The sequence below is a fragment of the Musa acuminata genome, chromosome BXJ2-7, assembly GCF_036884655.1.
Source record: "Musa acuminata AAA Group cultivar baxijiao chromosome BXJ2-7, Cavendish_Baxijiao_AAA, whole genome shotgun sequence".
Lineage (NCBI taxonomy): Eukaryota > Viridiplantae > Streptophyta > Magnoliopsida > Zingiberales > Musaceae > Musa > Musa acuminata.
This window is the reverse complement of record NC_088344.1, coordinates 11,600,182-11,624,365: the sequence shown is the minus strand read 5'-3', so window position 1 is coordinate 11,624,365 and position 24,184 is coordinate 11,600,182. Positions and strand designations below refer to the sequence as shown.

At 47.6% G+C, this 24,184-nt stretch overlaps 4 protein-coding genes and 1 non-coding gene across 5 annotated transcripts; 1 reads left to right on the top strand and 4 right to left on the bottom strand.

Annotated features, from left to right (window-relative positions):
- Positions 1–285: 285 nt before the first annotated feature.
- On the bottom strand, positions 286–6,035 carry LOC135617233 (uncharacterized). Its single transcript, XM_065117253.1, has 11 exons — positions 5,729–6,035; positions 5,402–5,566; positions 5,169–5,324; positions 4,963–5,017; positions 4,682–4,734; positions 4,379–4,504; positions 3,018–3,155; positions 2,876–2,930; positions 2,606–2,781; positions 2,430–2,513; positions 286–749 (listed from the first exon to the last, which is right to left on the bottom strand). Exons 1-11 carry the CDS (start codon positions 5,843–5,845, stop codon positions 726–728), a joined length of 1,149 nt encoding a protein of 382 aa, XP_064973325.1. The 5' UTR covers positions 5,846–6,035; the 3' UTR covers positions 286–725.
- A 481-nt stretch (positions 6,036–6,516) lies between these two features.
- Positions 6,517–8,316, bottom strand: LOC103991701 (protein PSK SIMULATOR 1-like). Its single transcript, XM_009411231.3, has one exon. The coding sequence runs from the start codon at positions 8,181–8,183 to the stop codon at positions 6,723–6,725; it is 1,461 nt and encodes a 486-aa protein (XP_009409506.2). The 5' UTR covers positions 8,184–8,316; the 3' UTR covers positions 6,517–6,722.
- Positions 8,317–9,884: 1,568 nt separating this feature from the next.
- On the bottom strand, positions 9,885–11,268 carry LOC135617232 (AT-hook motif nuclear-localized protein 23-like). Its single transcript, XM_065117252.1, has one exon. It carries the CDS (start codon positions 11,122–11,124, stop codon positions 10,249–10,251), a length of 876 nt encoding a protein of 291 aa, XP_064973324.1. The 5' UTR covers positions 11,125–11,268; the 3' UTR covers positions 9,885–10,248.
- Positions 11,269–12,793: 1,525 nt separating this feature from the next.
- On the bottom strand, positions 12,794–23,816 carry LOC103991699 (uncharacterized). Its single transcript, XM_009411229.3, has 2 exons — positions 23,305–23,816; positions 12,794–13,468 (listed from the first exon to the last, which is right to left on the bottom strand). Exons 1-2 carry the CDS (start codon positions 23,630–23,632, stop codon positions 12,933–12,935), a joined length of 864 nt encoding a protein of 287 aa, XP_009409504.1. The 5' UTR covers positions 23,633–23,816; the 3' UTR covers positions 12,794–12,932.
- Positions 23,817–24,006: 190 nt separating this feature from the next.
- On the top strand, positions 24,007–24,166 carry LOC135618089 (U1 spliceosomal RNA). Its single transcript, XR_010488913.1, has one exon. It is a non-coding gene; the product is annotated as a U1 spliceosomal RNA (small nuclear RNA).
- The last annotated feature ends 18 nt before the right edge of the window (positions 24,167–24,184 follow it).

Here is a 24,184-nt window from a genome sequence, read left to right as displayed (position 1 = left end):
CTCAAACGATGAAAAACAAAATTATGTGACAACTATCATCGCGACCCAACATGTGTCACCGCATAAACAACCCAATATCATTTACATTTTGAGCAAAGCATATGTATAGCCAAATCCTCTTCGGGTTCTCATGTGGTCAAACATTCCTGTTAGTTGCACCACAAATCCATCTTATTTTTAGACTCGCTGATTTAAAATGAAAATCCAACTCTTGGGCATCCTAAAATATAAATAAATAAATATTTTTTTCTCATGTAAAATTCAAAATATCATGTCGCCCCGATATACTGATTAACTATTGATACGATATATTCTGAGTTGTACCAAATTACACCGAATATATCAATACATGATATAAAAAAATATACCGATATATGATCGATCGATCTTTTATCGGATCGATACATACCATACCACCGATACTGAATAGTACGGTACGATAAAACATGCAGTTCAATGCAACTGTCAAATTCTGAGATCTAACATCTGTCGATTTGTCCCACCATTCCTCCAGAAGAAGAAACAAATTTACAAACGTTCAGACTGATTTAGCGCATCTTTACAAAGGAAAGAAACACCAACTGACAGCGGGTTCAAATTTTCCTTAACATCGAGTCTCCCAGTGAAAATGTCACGTCCCAGAATCACAGCTCCAGCAATAAAAACTCAGCCCAAGCTTCCATTTGATATCACAGGATCTTGAAAGGGCTCCTCGTTAAGAAAAATCAAAAATCAAACTCCCCAGTGGCCTGCAAAGCAAGGTAGAGTTTACCAGATCAGGAACTCACAAGACTACAGCTAAAAGAAAAAACACTAACAAAATGTCTTGTAGAATGAGCAGTATTGATTTTCTATATATGAGAGAATTTTTTTTAAAAGGAAAACATCTATTTAGCTTGCATCATGCATGAAAATAGCAGAACAAAAAAAAAAAAGAGTGAATTCAAGAGAAAGAACTAATAATGAAAATGATAGTTGAGATGTTCCCATGGAGTACTTGCAGAGAAAGCAAAAAAACAAAATGTTTGCATCACATAGATATTATGCTTAACACTCCTTAAAACCAAACTTCATGCAAGTCCAAAGGGAGCATGACAGACTGACTTAGGACATCACTCTCTGAATTGTTGTTGGTCATCAGCTTGTAAAAACCAAACTAGGTCTTAAGCAATATTGAATGCAAAAGGAGCTTTGCTAATTCCATACCAATAAGCATTACTTCAGGACAAAAGGTGAAATCTGATCTAAAAAGTTTGATATTCGCCAAAACCAAATTAGGAAGTAACGGCACTCAAAAACTAAAATCTTACTACAACCACCCTACATCTACTCACTCCCCAGTTTTGCCACTTTACTCATCAAAGCAGACATCATTTTTAACTTGCCGTTTCCGATGCAATTAAATGTACATAACAACATATGTTGAAAGAATTTCTTCTAAACATTTTCAAATATTACAGTTTCATTTGGCACATTATATTTACAGCTAAGGAAAACTAGTGATGCAACCATATAAAGCCATAATAATATTTCCAAAATTTCCGATAACCTTTGTATGAATGTTCTTTCCAATTTCATGGATTTGTTCTCGGCAATCAGCATAATTAGACTAATATTTATACAAATCCACATCACGCTAGCTACATTTATTGCCTAGTAACTTAAGAAAAGATATACTATGCCAGTAATTGAGAAGGGATCTCTTTTCTCCTTGACATTTAGTGCTTTAAATAAATCAATACTGACAAATACCGAAAGATAAGAATCATTTATGGATGTTAACACCCATGTGAGCCAACTCAGTTACATTATGGGTGGAAGGTAAAATCTATTAATTACCTTCTGATAGCAACACTAAGAAATTATTCATCATACTTCTACAAAGTACACCATAATACTAGCTTCATTAGAATATAGTAGATCTGACTTGGCCTAAGAAAAAGGAAAAGAAAAAGAAAGCAATTATCAGCACAACAAAGCCACTGTCTCCCACAAAAGCACTTTTGCTACATATATTACATCACACAGATGTGGGATGTGGGATGTGGAATGACTTCCAGTTCATGATGTTCAAACTGCCATCTTGCAGTGATATAACAAGATCTTAAGCATTCTCAAACTTGAAATACACAATCCAGCTTTGAAACATCAAAATTGCTTATGAACGCTAAATCCAGCTACCATGTACATCCCAATTTAATGAAAATTCAAGCATACAAGAATCATTAACACCAAGAAATATACATCCTCTTGAGTCATGAGACAATTTAATCACAAGCTTTTTGCCTAGCATCATGATAAAATCACCAAAGCAAACTACTTTCTGGATACTGTAGCTTACCGATCAATTTATATAACACTATAATCGATTGCAAACAAAAAGATCATGACAGATTTCCAATTTCATCAGCTTAATATCCAGTGTATACCTTGTTAAAAAGAATATCCCTATTGTTGAGATGCATTATTCCATCCTTGAGGGTGCATTTCCATCTGCTTTTTGTCCGAGTCACCTAATCCCGAGGCAACAATCAAGTGAAAAAGAAAAACATCAATTTCTTTTCATGTTACTACTGTGAAAAGGGCTACATATTAGAGCAAATACCTTGTCAAACAAGGCTAGAACCAAATGTTGGGTATTAGGCTCATCCTCTTCTTGGTCAAGATCATCCAACTCATCATCATCATCATCTTCATTAAGAGAAGGTTCATCATCTTCTGCTGCTTCATTTTTACCTGGTTTTGGTGTGCCAACAGATGGGGTAGCAGCGCGTAGTTCAACTGAAAATACAAAATGATGCAGAAAAGAAAGAGTTGGGGAAAAGCCTGAATACCATCCGTATATCAACTTCTACATTTGACACTATAGAATTACCATGATCTCCAGGTGTATTGTAGTCTTCACTGGCAACTCCTTGGAATTGAAATATCTTCACCAAAATTTTAAAAAAAAGAAGTAAAAATAGAGGGAAATGGGCATTTTTAAATTAAAACTCTTCAAAAGTTTTATTGAGTACATCATCATAGTCATCATGTATTCCATCATGCTGAGGAAGCACTGGAGTTGGTTTTGCATCCTTATTGAAATAGAACTTGAAATTTGCAGTTCCTTGCCCATCCCTAACTGATGACTTCTGACCTTGGGCTACCGCATTCTGTAACCACAAAGAGAGAGATCAGATATTACCACACTAGCAGCAAAATGAATATAGAGAATTAACTGAAAGAATCTATATTATATAATTATTAGGTTCTGGTGCAGATGATACAGGATAACACCTTGCTATTATATCACCACAATCTCTATTTTTTTACTCAGTCATGTGACTGTTGCACAGGTTCACCGTTTCCCATTGTCTATCAGATCGGTAAGCATCATAATATGCCATATTACAGAGTAAGTATTGAAATAATAAGAAAAAAGAGAATGATCGGACTCTTGGCAAAAAGTCAACTACCATAAAAGACTGTAGGCAACCACCACAAATATACCTTTGATTTCCTTATATCTTATATTTTCTTAGCAAAACAATCAATAATGTAAGTATCTAATGCCAAATAAATCATTCTAAATCTCAATAGCCACTATACTGCATTTTACAGGATCATTAAATCAGTGTGTAAGAGTTAATGATCTCCAGTATTGGTCAGAGCTGCCCAGACCGGAACAATCTCAGCTGTCTGGTGCTGACCAATTTCCAAACATTTAAAAAACATTCAATGACACATCCAAAGTCAATCCTATGAACCCTGTCCTCAACCAAGGGTTTCAGCGCCAGCTTTTACTTTTAATTGTAATTTTCAAAATGGCTCATCTACAACAGTTCATGATTTCGTCAATTTCTGCATTAAAAGTGCAAAAATGTGGTATATGTAGTAAGTTCATCCATAAGAAATAGAAATATGTTAAGATTTAAGATTTAGTTGACCTTGGTGCAACTTATAGTGGGTCACAGACTCATTTGTCTCACATGCTGTTGTCATTTCACTTGTTGTTCTATCATACATATCTTATATATATTAATACAGTAATAAGAACCCATGTTTCTTTTTTCTAAAATTCATCACATTATATTTCAGAGACTACATCATAAATTTTATGGGTCAATAAGACTCATGTGCAGAACTTTCTCCCCTTCATTAGGCTTTTTAGTTATCAAAGATTGGATGAAGACAATATAGACTATGGAAGATGTTTGTAACCAATCCCATAACATATCAAGTAATCAACCATTTAAGTTTGATACCTTGTGACATAAATACATCTTTTGTAAACATTAACACAGTAGCATGACATTATGATTTACATTGCCTTGAGGTCAGTGGTATCAGAGGCAGACAGTAAATTAACTGTTTGGCAATTCGACAATGCAGTTACCTGCGGCAGAGAAAGCTCTACTGTCACATCTCCACTTCCATCTTGCTGTGGTACATAACCTCCTGAATTTAAGCGAGAAGCATAGTCATCCCTTTTACGTTTTCCAGTGGAATTCACAAAAAAGTCCTGCTCTCACAGAAACAGCAGCTTCAAAACTAATATAATGAACCAGGGTAAGATGACAAGTTCAGTACTACAAGTAACATATAGCCAATGAGTGTTCCCTCAGAAAGTAATTTCTACAACTAATTTCTATAAACCCCGAAAACTGGCAATAAAATGACATGCAAGGAACAGAAGTACCTGAGTGGATTGATGCGAAGAGTCTCCAGCCTCTTCACGCCCTTCAACATAAGCTGACCACAATACCAAAGGAGACCACTTAGTCCAACCACAGTCAATAAAGTTTAGTAGTAATTACCACTACTAGTCCAACATTCACTCTAAGAAATATAATGATAGTCCAACCACAGTCAATAAAGCTTAGTAGTAATTACCACTACTAGTCCAACATGCACTCTATGATATAGAGTGACAATTAGCACCAGGACCATGCTTGATATTGGTAACTCCTTTATACTTACCTACATTAACGTCAACTCCACGAGGTCTTTGGCTCATCCAAGGAGAAGGTGGTTGCTGTAACAATGAGGTAATACAAGTCAATGTGATTTCAATTCATATGCAATTTATGTCCATAACCAGCGCATGACTTACCACACTAAGTAAACGAGATATATTATAGGAAAACTACCTAAGATCGCCCATTTAATAAGTTATGTTGTCATACCATGTACGGACTTGGCCTTCCAGCTTTCAAATCGATGCTATTTCTGATATCACTTATCGGAGACGGCGCGTAATCTGAGGCGCCTGTGGGTATGTTGTACATCGCAGTATCAGCCGTTCCAGGCAGAGGAGTCTGGATGGGAGTTTGCAAGGGAGTCTGCGAGAATAGCAAGTACACACAAATGGGAACGCTACAACACAATCCTATGCAAACAAACAAAGCGGTGCCCTCACAGGTGGAAAGAGCATCTCCGCGGTGGGGGTCTCATACTCCTCAGCCGGTCCCTCGTACGGAACGTTCAGATCATGAACCGGAGTGATCGGGGCCGCATTCTTCCGCAGGGAAGACCGCTCGACGTCGCTGAGCGCGCCGCACTGCATCATCTTCATCTCCCACAGCTGGGTTCGGTCCAAAAAAATCACAATAAGCCAATAATACTAAACTAACCGTCACCGACTTCCCAAAAAGTGACGGAAACCCTAGAAATGAAGCAGACTTAAGAAAGATCGAAAACATTATGGGGAAATCTCGAACCAAGAAACGGGAGAGGAAGAAATTACCGCCTGAAGCTCGTTCAGCACGCTTTCCCCAGCGCCGTAGTTTACGAACTCCTCGCGAACCTTGCTGATGACGTCGTCCACCACATGTATGTAGACGGCGGAGACGTTGGTCGTCATTCCCAGCGATCGATCGCCCTAGCCAGCCGCGTAGGGATCCCTGCAAGGAATCGAATAGCAGAGGCGAGATATGGGGGCGCTTAGAGCGGACTCGGGGTGTGTGGTCGGGGGTGCTCTCGTCCCGAGAGCTCAGCGAGCAGTGGAAGGGAGAGAGCAGAGAAGGTTCGATCTCGGACGTGAAAGCTGGGAATTAAACGAAGAATATAAATAGGTTTGCATCCGGAACGGAGCAGCACCGCCACGTGTCAGAATCTGAGGCGCGTTGCGTTGATGGGAGAGGCCACGGGCAGCGAACGGAGTAAAACCAACGCGACCGGCTTGGGACGTATTGGCGAGTGCGTCAGGTCAATCAAATCGAATTTAACTGAGCCAGATCAAACCAATCGAGCCAAATCTTGCGTTTTAATGGGAGATTTCGATGAAATTTACTACTAGAATTAAGCAGATTAATGTGTCCACATGCAGAATCGAAGATGGATTTGCAATGTCATCAACTTAACACGACATATTAATAAAGGATGTTTCTGCCCCAATGTCGCGGATCTGAGAGAATAACGTATCATAAGAACAAGACAAAGCAATGTCTGTGGTTTCTTTGACCATGTGCATAACCGCGTGGAACAAGTCAACAAAGAACAAAGGTGTAACTATCAGAGAAGAAGACGAAGGCATCGGAAAAGACTTGTAAGTATGGATAGTATTCACAAACGTAATCTAAAGGATGACAAGGGGAATTCGCAAACGCACTCCGCTGGTTGGAACTTCTCGAATTCAGGAATGTTCATACGAATTCCCGCGGAGCTGTTCATAAAGAACTCGATCTAACAAAAGAATCGTAGGTGTTTGCATCTGTAACTTGTGATCTTCTTGATGGAGCTTAAAACCTTAGAAGCTCACGACCCCGGTCGTCGTACCAGCACATGCAGCTCAACCCGACGAGCACCTCGACGATGGCGGCCTCGGTCTTTTCCCTGTCCGAGAAGTGCAAAGTCTGCAGCAGCAGCGCCCTCGGCCGGGTGTGGAACCGATGATGCCGCTCGATGTTACGCTCCTCCTGCCACCGCAGGGTGTCGTGTGCCACCGGCCCCAGCCAGGACAGGATCCTCCCTACCGCTTCCTTCCACCCCTCCGCCAGCGACCCGTCCACCGTCCCGCCCTCACTCCTCCAGCACTCTCTCAGCTTGGCCCGCACCGAGGCCCGCATCGCCGACGGCATCATGTGGTACAGCTCCTCCCTCGCCGCCGCGTCCTCCTCCACCACCTCGTCGTTTTGTGCCGCGTGGCCCTCGACCGACCTCGTTATGAGTATCTTCTCCGCGGCCACGATCACATTGGCGTACCGCGACAACAATCCCGAGCCGCCAACGGTGCTCGGACCTGCTTGCAACAAACTGCTCAAACTCTCGAATGGCTTTGCGAGCGATTCGTTGGTCATGAACATGGGAGCTGAATTCCTCAAGACGGGCACATCCATCTTCGACGGTTGCTCCAGGGGCCCCGACGAGTGTTTGCCGAGGAAATCTGGGCTACCCCGGAGCATCAGAGTCGGACGGCTTCTGTCCGGTAGAGGAGGCAAGCCGAGGACGCAGGGACCGAAGACAGCGGAGATCCTGGCGAAGACAGTGATCACCGCGCGGACCATGAAATCCACCGCCTCATCGAAGGTCTTGTTCCAAAGGGAAATCTTCTTGAGCCGCCGGACCTTGTGACGCTGGGACCGGAGCTCGAGCTGGATGGGGGAAGGTGCGGGCGACACGCCCGGCTTCTGCACCGGGATCGGGCCGCTGTGCCGCCGCCACTGCTGCTCCATCCGCCGCTCCGACGCCTCCAGCGCGTTCAGCGCCTCCATCTCCGCGTACAGCAGGGAGGTCGCCGCCACGTACCTCTCCAACCTCTTGACTCGCTTCTCGACCCCCTTCGCGGTGGAGCCCAACCCGAACCTCTCCAATTCGGCGACGCGGCCACCCCTGAGAACGGGGCAGGCCACGCCGGCCTTGAGGCCATCGTATATGCGATCAAAGCCCCGGAGGAGGGGATCTTGGCACTTGGCAGCAATGCGGGAAACGGCGGCGGCGGCCTTGTCGAGCTCGGCCACCAGCTCGGCGCAGGCGAGGCGGAGGAGGAAGAGCTGGTCCTTGGAAGTTAGATAAGCGACGCCCTGGGACCGCATATCGGTGCGGAGCCGGCGGACCTCGTCCTCGGCGAGGGAGCGGTGCAGGGAGACGAAGCGCGACATGACGGCCGCCACCTCGAAGGCGAGGATCCCGACAACGGGCCGCTCGGGGTCGATGCTGCCCACTCGGGCCCGGAGATCCGCGAGCACCTTCGGAACACCCATGTAGCAGAGCAAGGAATGGAAGAACCAAAACCACAACACGAGGCGGACTGCTTTGCTGCTGTTCGACTCTCAAAAGAATGCCTCTAACTACGGGTGGGATTGAATCTATTGATGGCAATGTCTCAATATATGAGGGAGGAAGGTGGCGAGGGGATGGATATGGCCATTTTCGACTTCCGAGGACTTTCTCTCCTCGCGGACGCGGTTGCGCGATATCAGACGGAATCGCAGCTATGGAAACGCATAAAATATAATGACATCAATCAATCACGTCCAAGTCATGGAGGGAGACGACGGCGGAGAAGGCGCTGGGTGAGGCCAACGCGTACAACAGTGGCATGCATCCAAAAGTGCACCCTTCCCCAACCTTACCCTTTTGCCTTTCTGTGTTGTGACGAGGATAATAATGACGATAAGACTCAATTTAACGTCAGTCACCTCTGATGATATCTCGTACCTCGAATGATCTAATAGCACCTGGTCAAACAGATCGGAATATCGATCGAGGCACATTAACATCCTACTCAGACTCGGTCCTTCACGCCATGCCAATACCGCTATCAGACGTTACCAGGAGTATGATCCTGGTCCCTGCAAACGGGCACATCAGGCAACAACAATCTTTACTATAAAAACCCCTACGCTCCGAGGAAATGAAGGAGAGAAAAAAAAAACTCCCTAAGACTATCTACCGACTCGACCGTCGGAGGGGTCGGGTCGAGCCTCCTGACCCGACCTGTGTGCAGGTACGAAGACAGAGCGCATCCCACCGCGCGTCCGACCGCGGAGTTCCTCCCCGGTGAAAACAGCGACTGTTCCATCCCGATCGGACCACCGAAGGCGGTCACCTCAGCAGTCTCAAGGGTCGTCCCAGGAAGATCCTCGATCACTCGGACCCGAACCCAATCGTGTCGACCCCGAGATCATGGCTTAAGGTTGTTTATACAAACATCCTTTGTCCGTGAATTGCGCCTTACATCAAGCACGCACCGAGTCATGTCTCATGGGAAGGCTCTTTTGGGAAGAATATTAACACCTTATTAGGTAATGATGGAGACGTTAAAGGATGCTTGGTCAACGGATTCGGTAGCTGTTCATTCCAAGGGCGATTCCACACCTCGAGATGGCTGAGCCAACGCAGGCAGGAGCAGAGGTTAGGACGAAGCTGCGGCCTTCGAGAAAGTAGCGTGTGCGTTGGGTCGTCGGCGTCTAAACTCTCGGTGACATGGCTGAGCCAACGCAGGCAGGAGCAGAGGTTGGGACGAAGCTGCGGCCTTTTAGAAAGTAACGTGTGCGTTGCGTCGTATAAACGCTCAGTGTACGTCCGGTCCGTTTCAGTTGTTTACTGTGTCTTCTTTGGACTGGTAACGTTGACCAGGGAGGTCAAAGGGAGATGTCGGTTGACATGGCTCGGTCGAAACATCAAGCACTTCTGTGATGAGCCAGAAACGGGTCTTTGCCTTGAAATGGTCCAACGCGTATTATCCAAATCAAATGGCATCGACCTACTCGTGGGCCAGTCCACTAAGAAAGCCGGTGGGATCGACGTCGAGATTGGTCGAGGCAACAATATTTACGGAAAGATTTTGACTCGAATCCGCTGACCGGAGCTAGTTTGACTTTGACTGCATGGTTTGTAATAGAATGGTGGTGGTGACTAAAGCTCGAGTTCGGTGCCTCGAGGATGAAAAAGCGCGCAGATGAAACGAAAACATTCGATTACATGCAATAGTGTACATCAAAGTTCGTGAGATCCGATCCTGCAGAAGAGATGAAACAGGCGCTGAGTTCTCATTCCACTTCTCGGGCGGCGTAGTGTCGGCCGAAGAGTTCTACCAATAGGAGAGAGGCGGCCGAGAACTCGCCAAAGCCCATGCGCCGAACACATCTTGCTTGCCATGGCGCAGCAGATCGGTTGGGAGCGACATGGACGACGGATCCGCAGCTGAGAAGCTGTCATCGCTCGCGCCGTTGCCTCCTTTACTTTGCTCTGTCCCTACCGGCTGCTCGTCGTCAGGGAGAGGCAGCCGCTCGTAGATAACGTTTGCGAACGTGGCTGCTATTATCACCACCGGTCCCGAGGCCACCAACTCCCCCACCACGCTCCCGCCCACCACCCGGCCCTGCCCCCTGCCAAAGCCCATGCGCCGAACACATCTTGCTTGCCATGGCGCAGCAGATCGGTTGGGAGCGACATGGACGACGGATCCGCAGCTGAGAAGCTGTCATCGCTCGCGCCGTTGCCTCCTTTACTTTGCTCTGTCCCTACCGGCTGCTCGTCGTCAGGGAGAGGCAGCCGCTCGTAGATAACGTTTGCGAACGTGGCTGCTATTATCACCACCGGTCCCGAGGCCACCAACTCCCCCACCACGCTCCCGCCCACCACCCGGCCCTGCCCCCTGGCCAGGTACGCTGACAGGCTGGTGGCGCCCGACGGCGCTGGTGCAGGGAGGAATGCCCCCGAAAGAGAGAGGATCTCGAACCTGCCAGGGAGCGCCACCACGGATCCCGGCGGCGCGTCCGGCTGTCGGAGCTTCACGTCGGTGACGGCGCCCCTGGCGCTGAGGATCGCGACCCCGCGCCGGCGCCGGAGGGCGAAGGTGGCGATCGTGTCCATGATGCCGGCCCCGCTGCCGACCTCGAAGACGTGGGAGCGGAGCGCGTTGGGGCTCTCGCGCGTGACGATGACGAGCGGCTTCGGCTTGTTCTTGGACCCGCGCGGCCGGCCACGTGGGCGCCGCCCGGAGCTGCAGCCGCCGGAGCCGGCTTCAACGAAGTCGTCGGCGCTGGAGGAGCGGTCGTCGCCGTTAGCATCGTCTTCGGAGTGGTTCCTCTTCTTCTTGTTGTCGTCAACTTGATCATGGAGGAGGCTGAGATGTGATTTGGGGTTGAGGAGATGGAAGGAAGGGGCGAAGGTGGTGGTGGTGTCGACTCCTCCCATCACCGCACTCCCGGCCTACCGCCCTTTTGCCAGCTCTCTCAGACTCTTGCCACTCTTCCAGCAGATATAGAGACAGGACTCTCTCTCTTTCTCTCTCTCTCTCTCTCTGCTTCTGACTCTCTTTTGCAGTCTTCTACCATCCTTCGGCGCTGTTTATGATCCCGTTAACGTAATTAATATCCATGATCTTCTTCTTTCCAGGAGAGAGAGTAATTAAACTCAGATGAGCATGAAAACAGCAGCATTTCCCAGCAAGAAGACGCCAGTGAAAAGAGCCCATATTTATAATTCTCGTCCTCGCTCTGGTAGATCAAGCACCGATAGTACTGTTCGGTACTTTCTTCTGCGAGCACGGACTGCTTGTCCAAGCCTCCACAAGACCTGGCTCGTCCCCGTCCACATCCATCTCCCTCGCATTGTCAATAGCGTGCAGCACCACACGAGGGCTGTGGCGCTCGCTTTTGGCTGCCGTACCAGAGGAAGTGGGGTTGGGCTGGCATGGTGACAGCGCGTGGCACCTAACATGTTTGTTGGATTCACTCGGACACGGTAAGAGTGGGACAAAGCTCCGAATGCCTGTGTTCAAGACGAACTTGTCTTTCTCTCCCCCGGTCTGCGGTAGGTAACTGAAGAAAGGAAGATGGACTTGCATTCCTCTCTCATGGAAAGCCTCAAAACGCCCATCTTTAAGAGAGATTTGTATTCTACAACTCTAATTCGAGTTTGATTCGTGTTTATACGTCAGGACAGGTTTCGAACGTCAAAGAGTGGACTTATGATTTGATGGCACGCCAAGAAACCACGCTACTTTAGATGACTTCTGTTCCTCAACTCCATCATGAACTCGAGATACAAAGGGGTGGTGCTGATTGACGGTCGGATGTTCAAGTTTGCAGGATCGGGATTACAGACAGAGAGGTCCCTCAAATCTTCTTTAAGATCCATCTCTGGTTTTTTTTTTTTTTCTTTTTTTAACAAAAACATAGGAACGACCTATTTTAATTTGGAAGCTTTAAAAAAAATAAAACAAAAACATCCGAAGATACTCAAGATAAGACCCCAAAAAAATTGACATGCTCATAGTCCAGGGTTCTATATAACAAAAAAAGTTGAAGTTAATCACATTTAATCGAAAAACAAGTGATTGAATGTTCAAATGAGATAGTGGGCTTAGTTGGAGAGTTGAACCAGCTGAAGGTAATTGATCTAGACTTCTAGTGAAGTGGGGGGGCGGAGACGACTGACAGGGTTCAAGCATGTTGTTAGTCACCTCAGACAAGGCCCCCTCCTAACATGAGATATTTTGGAAGTTTTATGATCATCCCAAGAGTTGAAATCTTCATATTTAGCAATAAGGATGTTGGCCCATAGCTTATGTTTTCATTGACAAGTTCAAAATCTCCCGGAGGTGTCATTTCAGAAGAAGCTCCTACATATCTTGCCCATATTCGCAAGGAAGTGAGAGCTCGACTCCCAACAAACCAAGGGCCCAACGAAAGAACGTCCGATGGATCATCTTCCAATTTGACTGAAGTAGCTGAGTTACAATCCCCTCTCGAGTCTCGATTTCTGGTTTCGCATGCTTCCATCAGGCTCCAAGACATCATTTCTATTTCATTTCAGTCACAACATGATATGAATCACTCGTAAATTCAAAACCGATATAAGCTGAGCTTAACATAAATGCATTACTGTCCTGTTCGAATTATGAAAGATTCAAACGTACTTTTAGGTCAAAATTATGAAGCCACTGAAGCTGTCTTAAGAACATGTAATAATATGCTAAAAAGCTTGCAGATTGCAGCACCTCAATTTGGCCGTGGAGTCGCCAACTCAACCCGTAGGATAAGGTTGTCATAGCCATAGCCGTTAAGTTTGTTGATGGCTCGCTCCGCATCTTCCCTATTGACGAAGTTGACAAAACCAAATCCTCGACTAACTCCAGTCTTCTGGTCCACAGCAACATAGACACGAGTCACAGGGCCAAATGTCCGAAAGAGCTCCAACAGGTCAGGCTCACGGGTGTCTTCCGAGAGATTGGTTACACGAACCGAGTTCTCATCGTTCCGACGCCTCATCTCAGTGCCACTCCTCTCTGCACCGGCTCTCATGCTTGGGGGCACGTAGGCACCCTTGCCGGTGCCCGCAGATGAAGCTGCACTTTCAGCACCTGGGGGCTTGTCGACGAAACTGTCTGTTTGCGGGGCGAGATCCTTGTAGGGGCACTTGGACGTCCAGTGGTCACCCTTCTTGCCACAAGTCCTGCACACCATGAGGACAGCACCGGCTTTGCCCATGGCAGCCAGTGGATCCCCTGCAACCTTTGGTTCTTCTGCTTTGCTGCCTATTAAGGATAGGACCAATCGACATCAAAAAATAAGAGATGATTAGAAGGAAAGCATGCATATTAGATTTATCTTAAGAACACTTGTTTTCTTTGCTAATTAAATGTTAAAAATATAATAATAAAAAAAATTTACTTAGGCATACAAAAAACATCTGTTTATTCCTAATGATTAATTAAACAAAGACTCTTTTTTTCTAAAGAAATACCAAAATTGTCTCATTTATTAATGGTACCCTCACAGAGGATGTAATATGTGGAGCTTTTGATGCCTAAAACACCAGCCCCAAATGCTCCAAGTACCCATAATTTCCCTCTGAGATGCAAAAATGATTAAATGGGTATGTGAAAAAAAAATGAAACTAAAAACAGCACAATGATGATTTACCCTAACTGAGATGGAGATCACCTTGCCTACTCTGAAAGAGAGTCTGCCATAGAAAGATAAAGAATCTACCCTTCAACCAAAGGTTAGTTAAATCAGAACATATATGCTTTCGATCATCGCATGTACCTGAGGAATCAGCGATATATGCTGTTTTACCTGCTTAAATTAGTAAAATAACTGTATTAAAGTTTTCATGTACTCGCCAAAAAATTACCAGGTTCAATGCATTATGAAGGTACCGTATCTTCACCAGTTCATAGCTATTCCTTGAATCTTCAAAGACACAAGATGCTTCACAATTATCTCTTCAATAGATTTGTTTCCAATATTAGATATGGACTTTCAAAACAGTATTTAAGTATCAATCAAAACAATTGATGTCCATGTTCATTAAATAGTATTATCACGAATTTAGCTGGTTTTGCCTAAATCGTACGACACCCTTGCGTGTCCGTCCGCAAAGGTTAACCTCCCCGAAACCTCCCATGGTCCCTTAGGACCCACAAAAGAGAAAACGGGTTTGAGAAAACGCCTCACTCGGGATCCACAAGCAAACATTTCTGAAAACACTTCATAGACAATGCAAATTACAAACAGACTTTACAAGCTCTGAACAGTTGCACAACAAAGGGTTAAAATGGTCCACTACAGACGAAAGATCTCTCACAAGTATCCACATGACACAACCTTTATTTACAAGCCTAAAGCGACCACCAAACCCAACTAAAATGGAACTATCAAGCCTTCGACCGTCCCTCTACATGCTGTGCAAAGCATGAACATACCAAACGACACGGACATACATAAGTATTATATTAAACATCTTGTTTAGAAGTTTGTCCGTGACATTCTCCCCCACTTATTCCTTCGACGTCCTCGTCGAAGCCTTTGCCGACACTGCAACTCCTTGTCTTTGCTGAGTCTTCAATTTTCTGCTCCAGCTGCAATGTGCCTCCTTGTAACGGACAAACTTCTAAACAAGATGTTGGATGTAATGCTTATGTCTGTCCGTTGTCTTTTGACATGTTCATGCCTTGTACAGAATGTAAAGGGGCGGCCGAAGGCTTAATAGTCCCATTTTAGTTGGGTTGGTGGCCTCTTTAGGCTTGTAAATAAAGGTTGTGTCATGTGGACACGTTCGAGAGCTTTTCGGTCTGTAATGGACCATTTTACCCTTTGTTGTGCAACTATTCAGAGCTTGTAAAGTCTGTTTGTAATTTGCATTGTCTATGAAGTGTTTTTCGGACATGTTTGCTTGTGGATCCCGATTGAGGCGTTCTCTTTAACCCCTTCTCTCTTTTGTTGGTCCTAAGGGACAATGGGAGGCTTCGGGGAGGCTGACCTTTGCGGACGGACGCGCGAGGGTGCCGCACGCCTTAGGCAAAACCAGCTAAGGTCGTGACATTGTGGTATCAGAGCGGGACAAGCACTCATAGAAACACTTGACATGCAAACGTGGGGGACCTAGCGGGGCTGCGTTGAGGGCAGTCAGCACACGCGCGACCGTTTGAGGGAAAACGGGCATGGAGATGTAGGGAAAAGAGTCGCTCAGAGGAGCGGGCATCTGAGATTGGCATTCAGAGGAATGGCCAACCCTTTGCGCAAGAGGCACCACGAGAACAGGCAAGCTTGGAAGAATTTGGAGCGCACAAAGGTTGGGATGGCTGAGTTTGAGCTACGGCTCAACGTTGACAACTTTACTTGATGGTGCTCAAGGCAAGCGAGGCGCTTGGCAAAGGACGAGACCATGCAAAGTGGAATGAGTTGCTCAGCGACCGAAAGAGTTGTGCAAAGCTCACAGAGGTGAGGGGAATTGCTAACTCGAAGAATTCGGTACTCATGCATGGGCTTGTATGCGGACAATGGATTGTTCGTGGCCATCCCAAGGCGGTCGAGACTCGGCGCCATGGAGCATTGAAACTTTCTCTTCGACATGCGAAGGATACGTCCGGAGGAGGCTGAAGTGTGCAACGAGTTCAGCATGTTGCTAGGCCTTGAGGGGTGCAGCGGTGGCTGTATTGACGTGGAGGCGCAATCTAGTAAGTGCGTTTGCAAGAGGCAGAACAATGCACAGTTTGTTCAGCAGATCGGAGTAGTCCAAGGGGATGGTGGTCTCCGAAACGAAGAGAGATGTTGCTCCAACGGGACAGTTATCCAGGAGGGATAAGTCTCAGCTCTCCAGAGGGAGAATCATGTGAGACGGACTTCACATGTTGAGGAGGAGTACCTCACAAACAACAACTCCACGAAGCTCGATGGACTGAGCAAGCGGCGAGGAGTCGTCGCATGATCTCGCTTGAGAGAATGCATTGGTGGATGCATTGCGAGATCAAGTGGGGGAGCGACCCAAAGCAACTCAAATGGAGGCACACTTGGAGTCGATATGGAGATCGGACTCAAGGGAGGGCTGACCCGTGGAATGGTGGGCGCGAGGGCCACCATCGACTCAATGCAGAAACGAGGAGCGGAGCAACTTGGGTGTAACTTGGCGAAGTACCCAAGCCGCATGAAGGGAGCCAGCATAGAAGTTGGAACATGGAGCAGAGGCACAGCGCTTTCCCTAGACAGAGGTCAAGGACATGAACTCTTGCAGAGGCAGGAGTAGAATCATGCTGTTCCCTGGGTCCTTCATTCTGACAGAGCGGACTCATCTTGCATGGTGCCAAAGACGAAGGGAGCTTCGGGGCACATGCACCTTATCTCGGAGGAGAATTCGATGGAGGAACTAAGGCGACTCAATTTGCGGAGGCGAAGTTGGGTACAGAAGGCCTTAGCACGGGGCAAGAGGACGTAGAGGCGGGTACTCTTGAAGAATATGCCACAGTGTTGCCATTTGAGTTGCTATGAAGGAAGCAGTGTGCAGCGGAGATTGTGCTGGTAGGGGCAGAGGCCTAGGATCCAGGCAATGGTGCACAAATTACAGCGAAGTCGGTGGACTTCGGGAGCTACTAGGCGACGGACTGTCCTAGAGCGGTGCTTCATCTAGGTGTGACCCAAGAGTGGGTGGATGAAGGTCGATTGCCAAAGGAGCGAACAAAATCGAAGGTGGAGGAGACCCTGCGATGTATTGGCAGAGGCCACACATGGAGGGTTCACAATTCGAGTTTATTCCACAAGGATCAGAATGCAATGGAGATGTCACCAGGAGGCGACATGGTGCAGCGGATCGTGGTGGAACAGTTCGTGGCAATGCGACACACACGACATGTCCCGGGAGGGACTAGATCATATGGAGGTATGATCGGGAGCTACTGGGAGCTCCGCTTTGGTGAACAACACGACGGCAAGAAGGGCTATGGATTCAAGGAGTGAAGGCCATGGTACCGCAGAGGCGGGTCTTCCGGGCGTGCACCGAATTTTGCATCGGATGAAAACCTTGGTCATCAGCATATGGGGGCTGGGTTCCACCAAGGGAAAAGTTCGAATGCAAGGACCAGTGAGTCCCATGAGAGGGACTTGATCATGCAGAGGTATGATCGAAGCAGCTGGAGAGTTGGACTGCTCCAGAGCTCATATTCGCTTAAGGGAGCCCGACAAGTCAGAGGACAAGGTCGAGTAAGCGAACGTTGCTACCAAGGAAGCTAAGGAGAACAGAATCGGTGCTAACTCTACAACGTAATGGCAGAGGCCATGCTTGGGAGTTGCAGTCTGTCTTTCCATCGACCAAACGGACTGCTTGGAGAACACAGTGGTGTTGAAGCAGGGGGTCGAAAGGGGCGAGGAAGCGACGACGAGTCCAGAGGGACTTAGCTACCCAAAATCAAGCATCAGTCAGAATGGAGGTGGACTCAGAGGAGTGCCACAGAGACATTTCTACTGATCATGCAGAAAAGGGATACAGAGGCGAGGCGACGGATAGTAGGGCCATGGGCATGGCAGCGCCATGGTACCGCAGAGGCGGGACTTCCGTGCAAGTCATCGATCCCTTGCTCTCACGGAGGGAGAGCGCTTGGTCGTGAAAGGGGCCGAGGAGGTGGAGCATGCAGAGGCAATCTCCAAGTACCGAGACAAGGCTGAAGGGCAGAGGCCAAGAAACTTCGTAAGACCGGTGTCAACAAGTTTCTCATCAAGATAGCCGTAAGTGAAGGACTTCGGGTCATGCAAGAGTGCACGACCAAGGAACGAAGCAGGCAGTACATGGTGCTGTACCTTTGCTACTCAGTGGAGTAGGCGGCAGGGTTGATGGAGAAGACGGTACAATCCCAGAGGCGACCTCATCTATCAGAGAATTACTCCAAGTTGGGGTGAAAACTTCCTGCATTCCAGAAGTTCAATGGCATTGAGAAGGTGAATCACAGTAGCTAACTCAACGCAAGGAGTGCAAACACTTCAAGTGCTTCAGAAGTGTGAGCAAAGAGCAGGCGAAGGCCAGTAACCAGCTCGATGCATGAAGTACAACCTCGAGGAGGCGGGCGAAGTCAAGTAACCTTTGCCTTCTCAACTCTTAAGAGAATGGGCGAAACCGAGTACCCCAGTTCTCTTATCTATCCAGTAGAGGAGCTCTGCACAAGTTCAAAGACCCTTCGAAGATAATGGAAGACAATAGTTGTCAAAATCCTCACCAACGGTGATCAGTGCTACTGAGAGTAGATTGTCCACTTCATTTCCCAACGAAATGCCAATCGAAAGCGGAAGTGATGCGAACCTACTTGGATGTGACAACTAACTGAAAGAAGAGTCAATGAGCAGATTTTGTGGAGGAAGGACCCAAAACTTCAGAAGTTTGCGAGGCGATGCTCGTTAAAGCTCCAACAAGCATCCACCCAGTTCAAGCAGCATGTGGAAATTTTGAGAAACTGGCGTAGTAAGAATGGTCTTTTCCTTCATTTGGTGGATCCGCAGGAATCAACGAGGATCAATACAACTCAGCCAACCCCACACCAGAGTCAGAGTCATTGGCGAGTTGAAGCAGCATGGCGGATCAAAGGTTCGACTACTCAGAAACAGCAGTGGAGAGCAGCTGGGAGCCAGGAGGCGCATTGCAGCTGGAGCGGAAGATTGAAGACTCAGCAAAGGCGAAGAGTTGCAGTGTTCACAAAGGCTTCGACGAGGACGTCGAAGGGATAAGTGGGGGAGAATGTAACGGACAAACTTCTAAACAAGATGTTGGATGTAATGCTTATGTCTGTCCGTTGTCTTTTGGCATGTTCATGCCTTGTACAGAATGTAAAGGGGCGGCCGAAGGCTTAATAGTCCCATTTTAGTTGGGTTGGTGGCCTCTTTAGGCTTGTAAATAAAGGTTGTGTCATGTGGACACGTTCGAGAGCTTTTCGGTCTGTAATGGACCATTTTACCCTTTGTTGTGCAACTATTCAGAGCTTGTAAAGTCTGTTTGTAATTTGCATTGTCTATGAAGTGTTTTTCGGACATGTTTGCTTGTGGATCCCGATTGAGGCGTTCTCTTTAACCCCTTCTCTCTTTTGTTGGTCCTAAGGGACAATGGGAGGCTTCGGGGAGGCTGACCTTTGCGGACGGACGCGCGAGGGTGCCGCACGCCTTAGGCAAAACCAGCTAAGGTCGTGACATCCTGGCCACTAGCTGCTCTCCGCTGTTGTTTTTGAGTAGTCAAACCTTTGATCCGCTATGCTGCTTCAACTCGCCAATGACTCTGACTCTAGTGTGAGATTGGCTGAGTTATGTTGATCCATGTTGGTTCCTGCGGATCCTCCGGATGAAGGAAAAGACCATCCTTACTATGCGCCAGTCTCTCAAATGCCTCATGCTGCTTGAACTGGGTGGATGCTTGTTGGAGCTTTAACGAGCATCACCTTGCAAACTTCTAAAGTTTTGGGTCATTCCTCCACAAAATTTGCCCATTAGCTCTTCTTTCACTTAGTTGTCACTTCCTCTGCAGAGCTCCTGTTATCTTCGAAGTTATCTTCAAAGGGTCACTTAGTTATCTTCGAAGGGTCTTTGAACCTGTGCAGAGCTCCTCTACTGGATAGATAAGAGAATTATGGTACTCGGTTTCGCCCATTCTCTTAAGAGTTGAGACGGTAAAGGTTACTTGACTTCGCCCGCCTTCTCGAGGTTGTACTCCATGCATCGAGTTGGTTACTGGTCTTTGCCTACTTTTTGCTCATACTTCTGAAGCACTTGAAGTGTTTATACTCCTTGCATTGAGTTAGTTACTGTGATTCACCTTCTCAATGCCATCGAACTTCTAGAATGTAAGAAGTTTTCACCCCAACTTGGAGTAATTCTCTAATAGATTTGGTCGCCTCTGGGATTGTACCGTCTTCTCCATCAACCCTGCCGCCTACTCCACTGAGTAGCAAAGGTACAGTACCGCGTACTGCCTGCTTCATTCCTTGGTCATGCACTCTTGCATAACCCGAAGTCCTTCACTTTCGGCTATCTTGATGAGAAGCTCGTTGACACCGGTCTTATGAAGTTCCTTGGCCTCTGCCCTTCAGCCTTGTCTCGGTACTTGGAGTTTGCCTCTGCATGCTCCACCTCCTCGGCCCCTTTCACGACCAAGGGGCTCTAGAGCAGTCCAACCCTCCAACTGCTTCGATCATACCTCTGCATGATCAAGTCCCTCCCATGGGACTCACTGGTACTTGTATTCAAACTTTTTCCTTGGTGGAACACAACCCCCATATGCTGATGACCAAGGCTTTCATCCGATGCAAAATTCGATGCACGCACGGAAGACTCGCCTCTGTGGTACCATGACCTTCACTCCTTGAATCCCATAGCCCTTCTTACCGTCGTATTGCTCACCGAAGTGGAGCTTCCAGTAGCTCCCGATTATACCTCCGTATGATATAGTCCCTCATGAGACTATGTCATGTGTTTCACATTGCCACGAACTGTTCCACCACGATCCGCTACACCATGTCACCTCCTGGTGACATCTCTATTGTATTCTGATCCTTGTGGGATGAACTCAAATTGTAATCCCTCCATGTGTGGCCCCTGCCAATACATCGCAGGGTCTCTTTCACCTTCGATTTTGTTCACTCATTTGACAATCGACCTTCATCCACCCGCTCTTGGGTCACACCTAGATGAAGCACCACTCTAGGACAGTCCGTCGCCTAGTAGCTCCCGAAGTCCACCGACTTCGCTGAAAATGGTGCACCATTGTCTGGATCCTGGGCCTTTGCCCCTACCAGCATATTTTCCACTACGCACCGCTTCCTTCATGGCAACACTATGGCATATTCTTCAAGAGTACCCGCCTCCGCGTCCTCTTGCCCTGTGCCAAGGCCTTCTAAACCCAACTTCGCCTCCGCAAATTGAGTCACATTTGTTCCTCCATCAAATGCTTCTCTGAGATAAGGTGCATGTGCCCAGAAGCTCCCTTCGTCTTTGGCACCATGCAAGATGAGTCCACTCCGTCAGAATAAAGGACCCATGGAACAACATGATCCTGCTCTTGCCTCTGCAAGAGTTCATGTCCTTGACCTCTGTCCAAGGAAAGCACTGTGCCTCCGCTCCATGTTCCAACTTCTATGCTGGCTCCCTTCATGCGGCTTGGGTACTTCGCCAAGTTACACCCAAGTTGCTTCGCTCCTCATTTTTGCATTGAGTTGATGGTGGCCCTCGCGCCCACCATTCCATGGGTCAGCCCTCCCTTGAGTCCGATCTCTATATCGACTCCAAGTGTACCTTCCTTTGTGTTGCTTTGGGTTACTCCCCTACTTGATCTCACAATGCATCCACCAACGCATTCTCTCAAGCGATATCATACGACGACTCATCGCCGCTTGCTCGGTCCATTGAACTTCATGGAGTTGTTGTTTGTTGATGTACTCCTCCTCAACATGTGCAGTCTGTTGCATATGATTCTCCCTCTGGAGAGCCGGGACTTATCCCTCCTGGATATCTATCCTGTTGGAGCAACATCTCTCTTCGTTTTGGAGACCACCATCCCCTTGGACTACTCCGATTTGCTGAACAAACTGCACATTGTTCTGCCTCCTGCAAACGCACTTGCTAGATTGCGATTCCACATCAATACAACCCCCATTGCACCACTCAAGGCCTAGCAACATGCTGAACTCGCTGCACACTTTAGCGTCCTACGAACGTATTCTTCACATGACGAAGAGAAAGTTTCAATGCTCCATGACGCCGAGTTTCGGTCGCCTTGGGATGGCCACGAACATTTCATCGTCCGCATACAAGCCCATGCATGAGTACCGAATTCTTCGAGTTAACAATTCCCCTCACCTCTGTGAGCTTTGCAAAATTCTTTCGATCGCTGAGCAACTCATTTCACCTTGCATGGTCTCATCCTTTACCAAGCGCCTCGCTTGCCTTGAGCACCATCAAGTATAGTTGTCAACGTTAAGCCGTAGCTCAAACTCAACCATCCCAACCTTTGTGCGCTCCCCATTCTTCCAAGCTTGCTTGTTCTCGTGGTGCCTCATGTGCGAAGGGTTGGCCATTCCTCTGAATGCCAATCTCAGATGCTCGCTCCTCCGAGCGACTCTTTTTCCATACATCTCCATGCCTGTTTTCACCCAAACGGTCGTGCGTGTGCTGACTGCCCTCAACGCAACCCCGCTAGGTTCCCCACGTTTGCATGCTAAGTGTTTCTATGAGTGCTTATCCCGCTTAATACCATCTGTCACGAACTTAGCTGGTTTTGCTTAAGTCGTGCGGCACCCTTGCGTGTTCGTCCGCAAAGGTCAACCTCCCCGAAACCTCACATGGTCCCTTAGGACCCACAAAAGAGAAAACGGGTTAGAGAAAACGCCTCACTGGGGATCCACAAGCAAACATTTCCGAAAATACTTCATAGACAATGCAAATTACAAACAGATTTTACAAGCTCTGAACAGTTGCACAACAAAAGGTCAAAATGATCCACTACAGACCGAATATCTCTCACAAGTGTCCACATGACACAACTTTTATTTACAAGCCTAAAACGGCCACCAAACCCAATTAAAATGAGACTATCAAGCCTTCGGCCGTCCCTCTACATGTTGTGCAAAGTATGAACTTACCAAAAGGCACGGACATACATAAGTATTATATCAAACATGTCCGTGACAATATGACAATCATAAATATATAGATAAAAACGAATAGCCTATGAGAAAGGATAGAAAGCGGAAGTCATTCTCTTAGTTTCAGACTAAGGTATAGGAGGACAATCTAAATGTAATATAAAAATCCCCAGTTTATTCTCTCCCAGATCAAGACTTTCTACATGCAAGGCATGAATTTTAATTCAGATACTAGAAGCATGATCTTGTGATTTGCTTTTCGACTCTAATCCAGTCTTATTCAATGGGAAACAAACGCTAAGGACGCAGTTTGAGGCTAATCCCCCCTAAATCGCACTCGGCACCAATGAGATTATGGATGGCATCTGCCGAAATATAACCTATGAAATCGAATCGAAATAATCATGCAAAACCCTAACAAAAGAGCGGTCACAAGGCGATTAAGAAGAAGAAGAAAAGAGGAGGGTGGGAAAGGGTCGAACCGGGAGCGCGGGGGCGCTCGAGGAGGATCTCCTCGGTGGAGACCATGGTGAGGCGGGCGCCGGCGTCCTCGTGGGCGGCGTCACCAAACTTGGGCCAGGAGCGGCGCTCGAGGGCGCGCTTGCTAAGGCGGGCACGGGTGAGCTTGCGGACGTGGGTGGTGGTGGTGACCCGGACCTTGTTGCCCTCGTCGTCGAACCGGTACTCGGTCACCTTCTTCACCCCGTTCTCGTCGGGCCCGACTACCACCCGCGGCGGCAGCAGGAAGTCGAGGTCCTCCGCGTCGTCCTCCAGCTCCCCCCACCGCAGCTTCCCCATGTCCACCGCCATCACCGGTCTCTCCAAGCACGCAAGCGGTCTCTCTCTCCGGCCGCTTGCACTCACGGATAACCCCGGCCGGTTTCGGAGTCCGAGTCGAAACGGAAGCCTAGTAACATCGATTTGGTTAACGCCGATTGAGAATTCATGGCGTCATTTGGACGAGCCGTCTCCATGGGCTCGCCATAAATGCCCAAGTTCGGCTTCAGCAATTGCTATTTGGGCCTCTTATCAGGATTCTCCCCCTTGTGTACCTACTGCGATCAACGCATCAAGCTTTAGTGGGATTGTTTATCCGCGTAGAAGTCTTAGTCCCACATCGGCAACTTTCGGCAGAGGGGAGCAAGAGGCGGTCTTTAAGTGGGGGTCTCCGCCTCAGTTGAACCATACTTACCTGGACGGGGTCGACGGGCGAACAAGAAGGCTCGTGGCCTAGGTCAGTGGCCTCCATTGCACTTCGGAGGAGCACTGGCTTACCATCTCCCCAAGAGGGAGAGTGGACGTCATAATTTGTGGTAGAGGGGGTACGCGCACGCGCGGCCCCTGCCCAACACTGAATCTTAA

Coding starts and splice junctions, on each gene's coding strand:
- LOC103991701 (XM_009411231.3), bottom strand. CDS start 8,183: ATGGGTGTTCCGAAGGTGCTCGCGGATCTCCGGGCCCGAGTGGGCAGC.
- LOC135617232 (XM_065117252.1), bottom strand. CDS start 11,124: ATGGGAGGAGTCGACACCACCACCACCTTCGCCCCTTCCTTCCATCTC.
- LOC135617233 (XM_065117253.1), bottom strand. CDS start 5,845: ATGACGACCAACGTCTCCGCCGTCTACATACATGTGGTGGACGACGTC. Junction 5,018..5,168: donor GAAGGCCAAGTCCGTACATG/GTATGACAACAT, acceptor TCATTGTTACAG/CAACCACCTTCTCCTTGGAT. Junction 2,514..2,605: donor TTCTAGCCTTGTTTGACAAG/GTATTTGCTCTA, acceptor CCTCGGGATTAG/GTGACTCGGACAAAAAGCAG.
- LOC103991699 (XM_009411229.3), bottom strand. CDS start 23,632: ATGGCGGTGGACATGGGGAAGCTGCGGTGGGGGGAGCTGGAGGACGAC. Junction 13,469..23,304: donor CGAGCGCCCCCGCGCTCCCG/GTTCGACCCTTT, acceptor TATCCTTAATAG/GCAGCAAAGCAGAAGAACCA.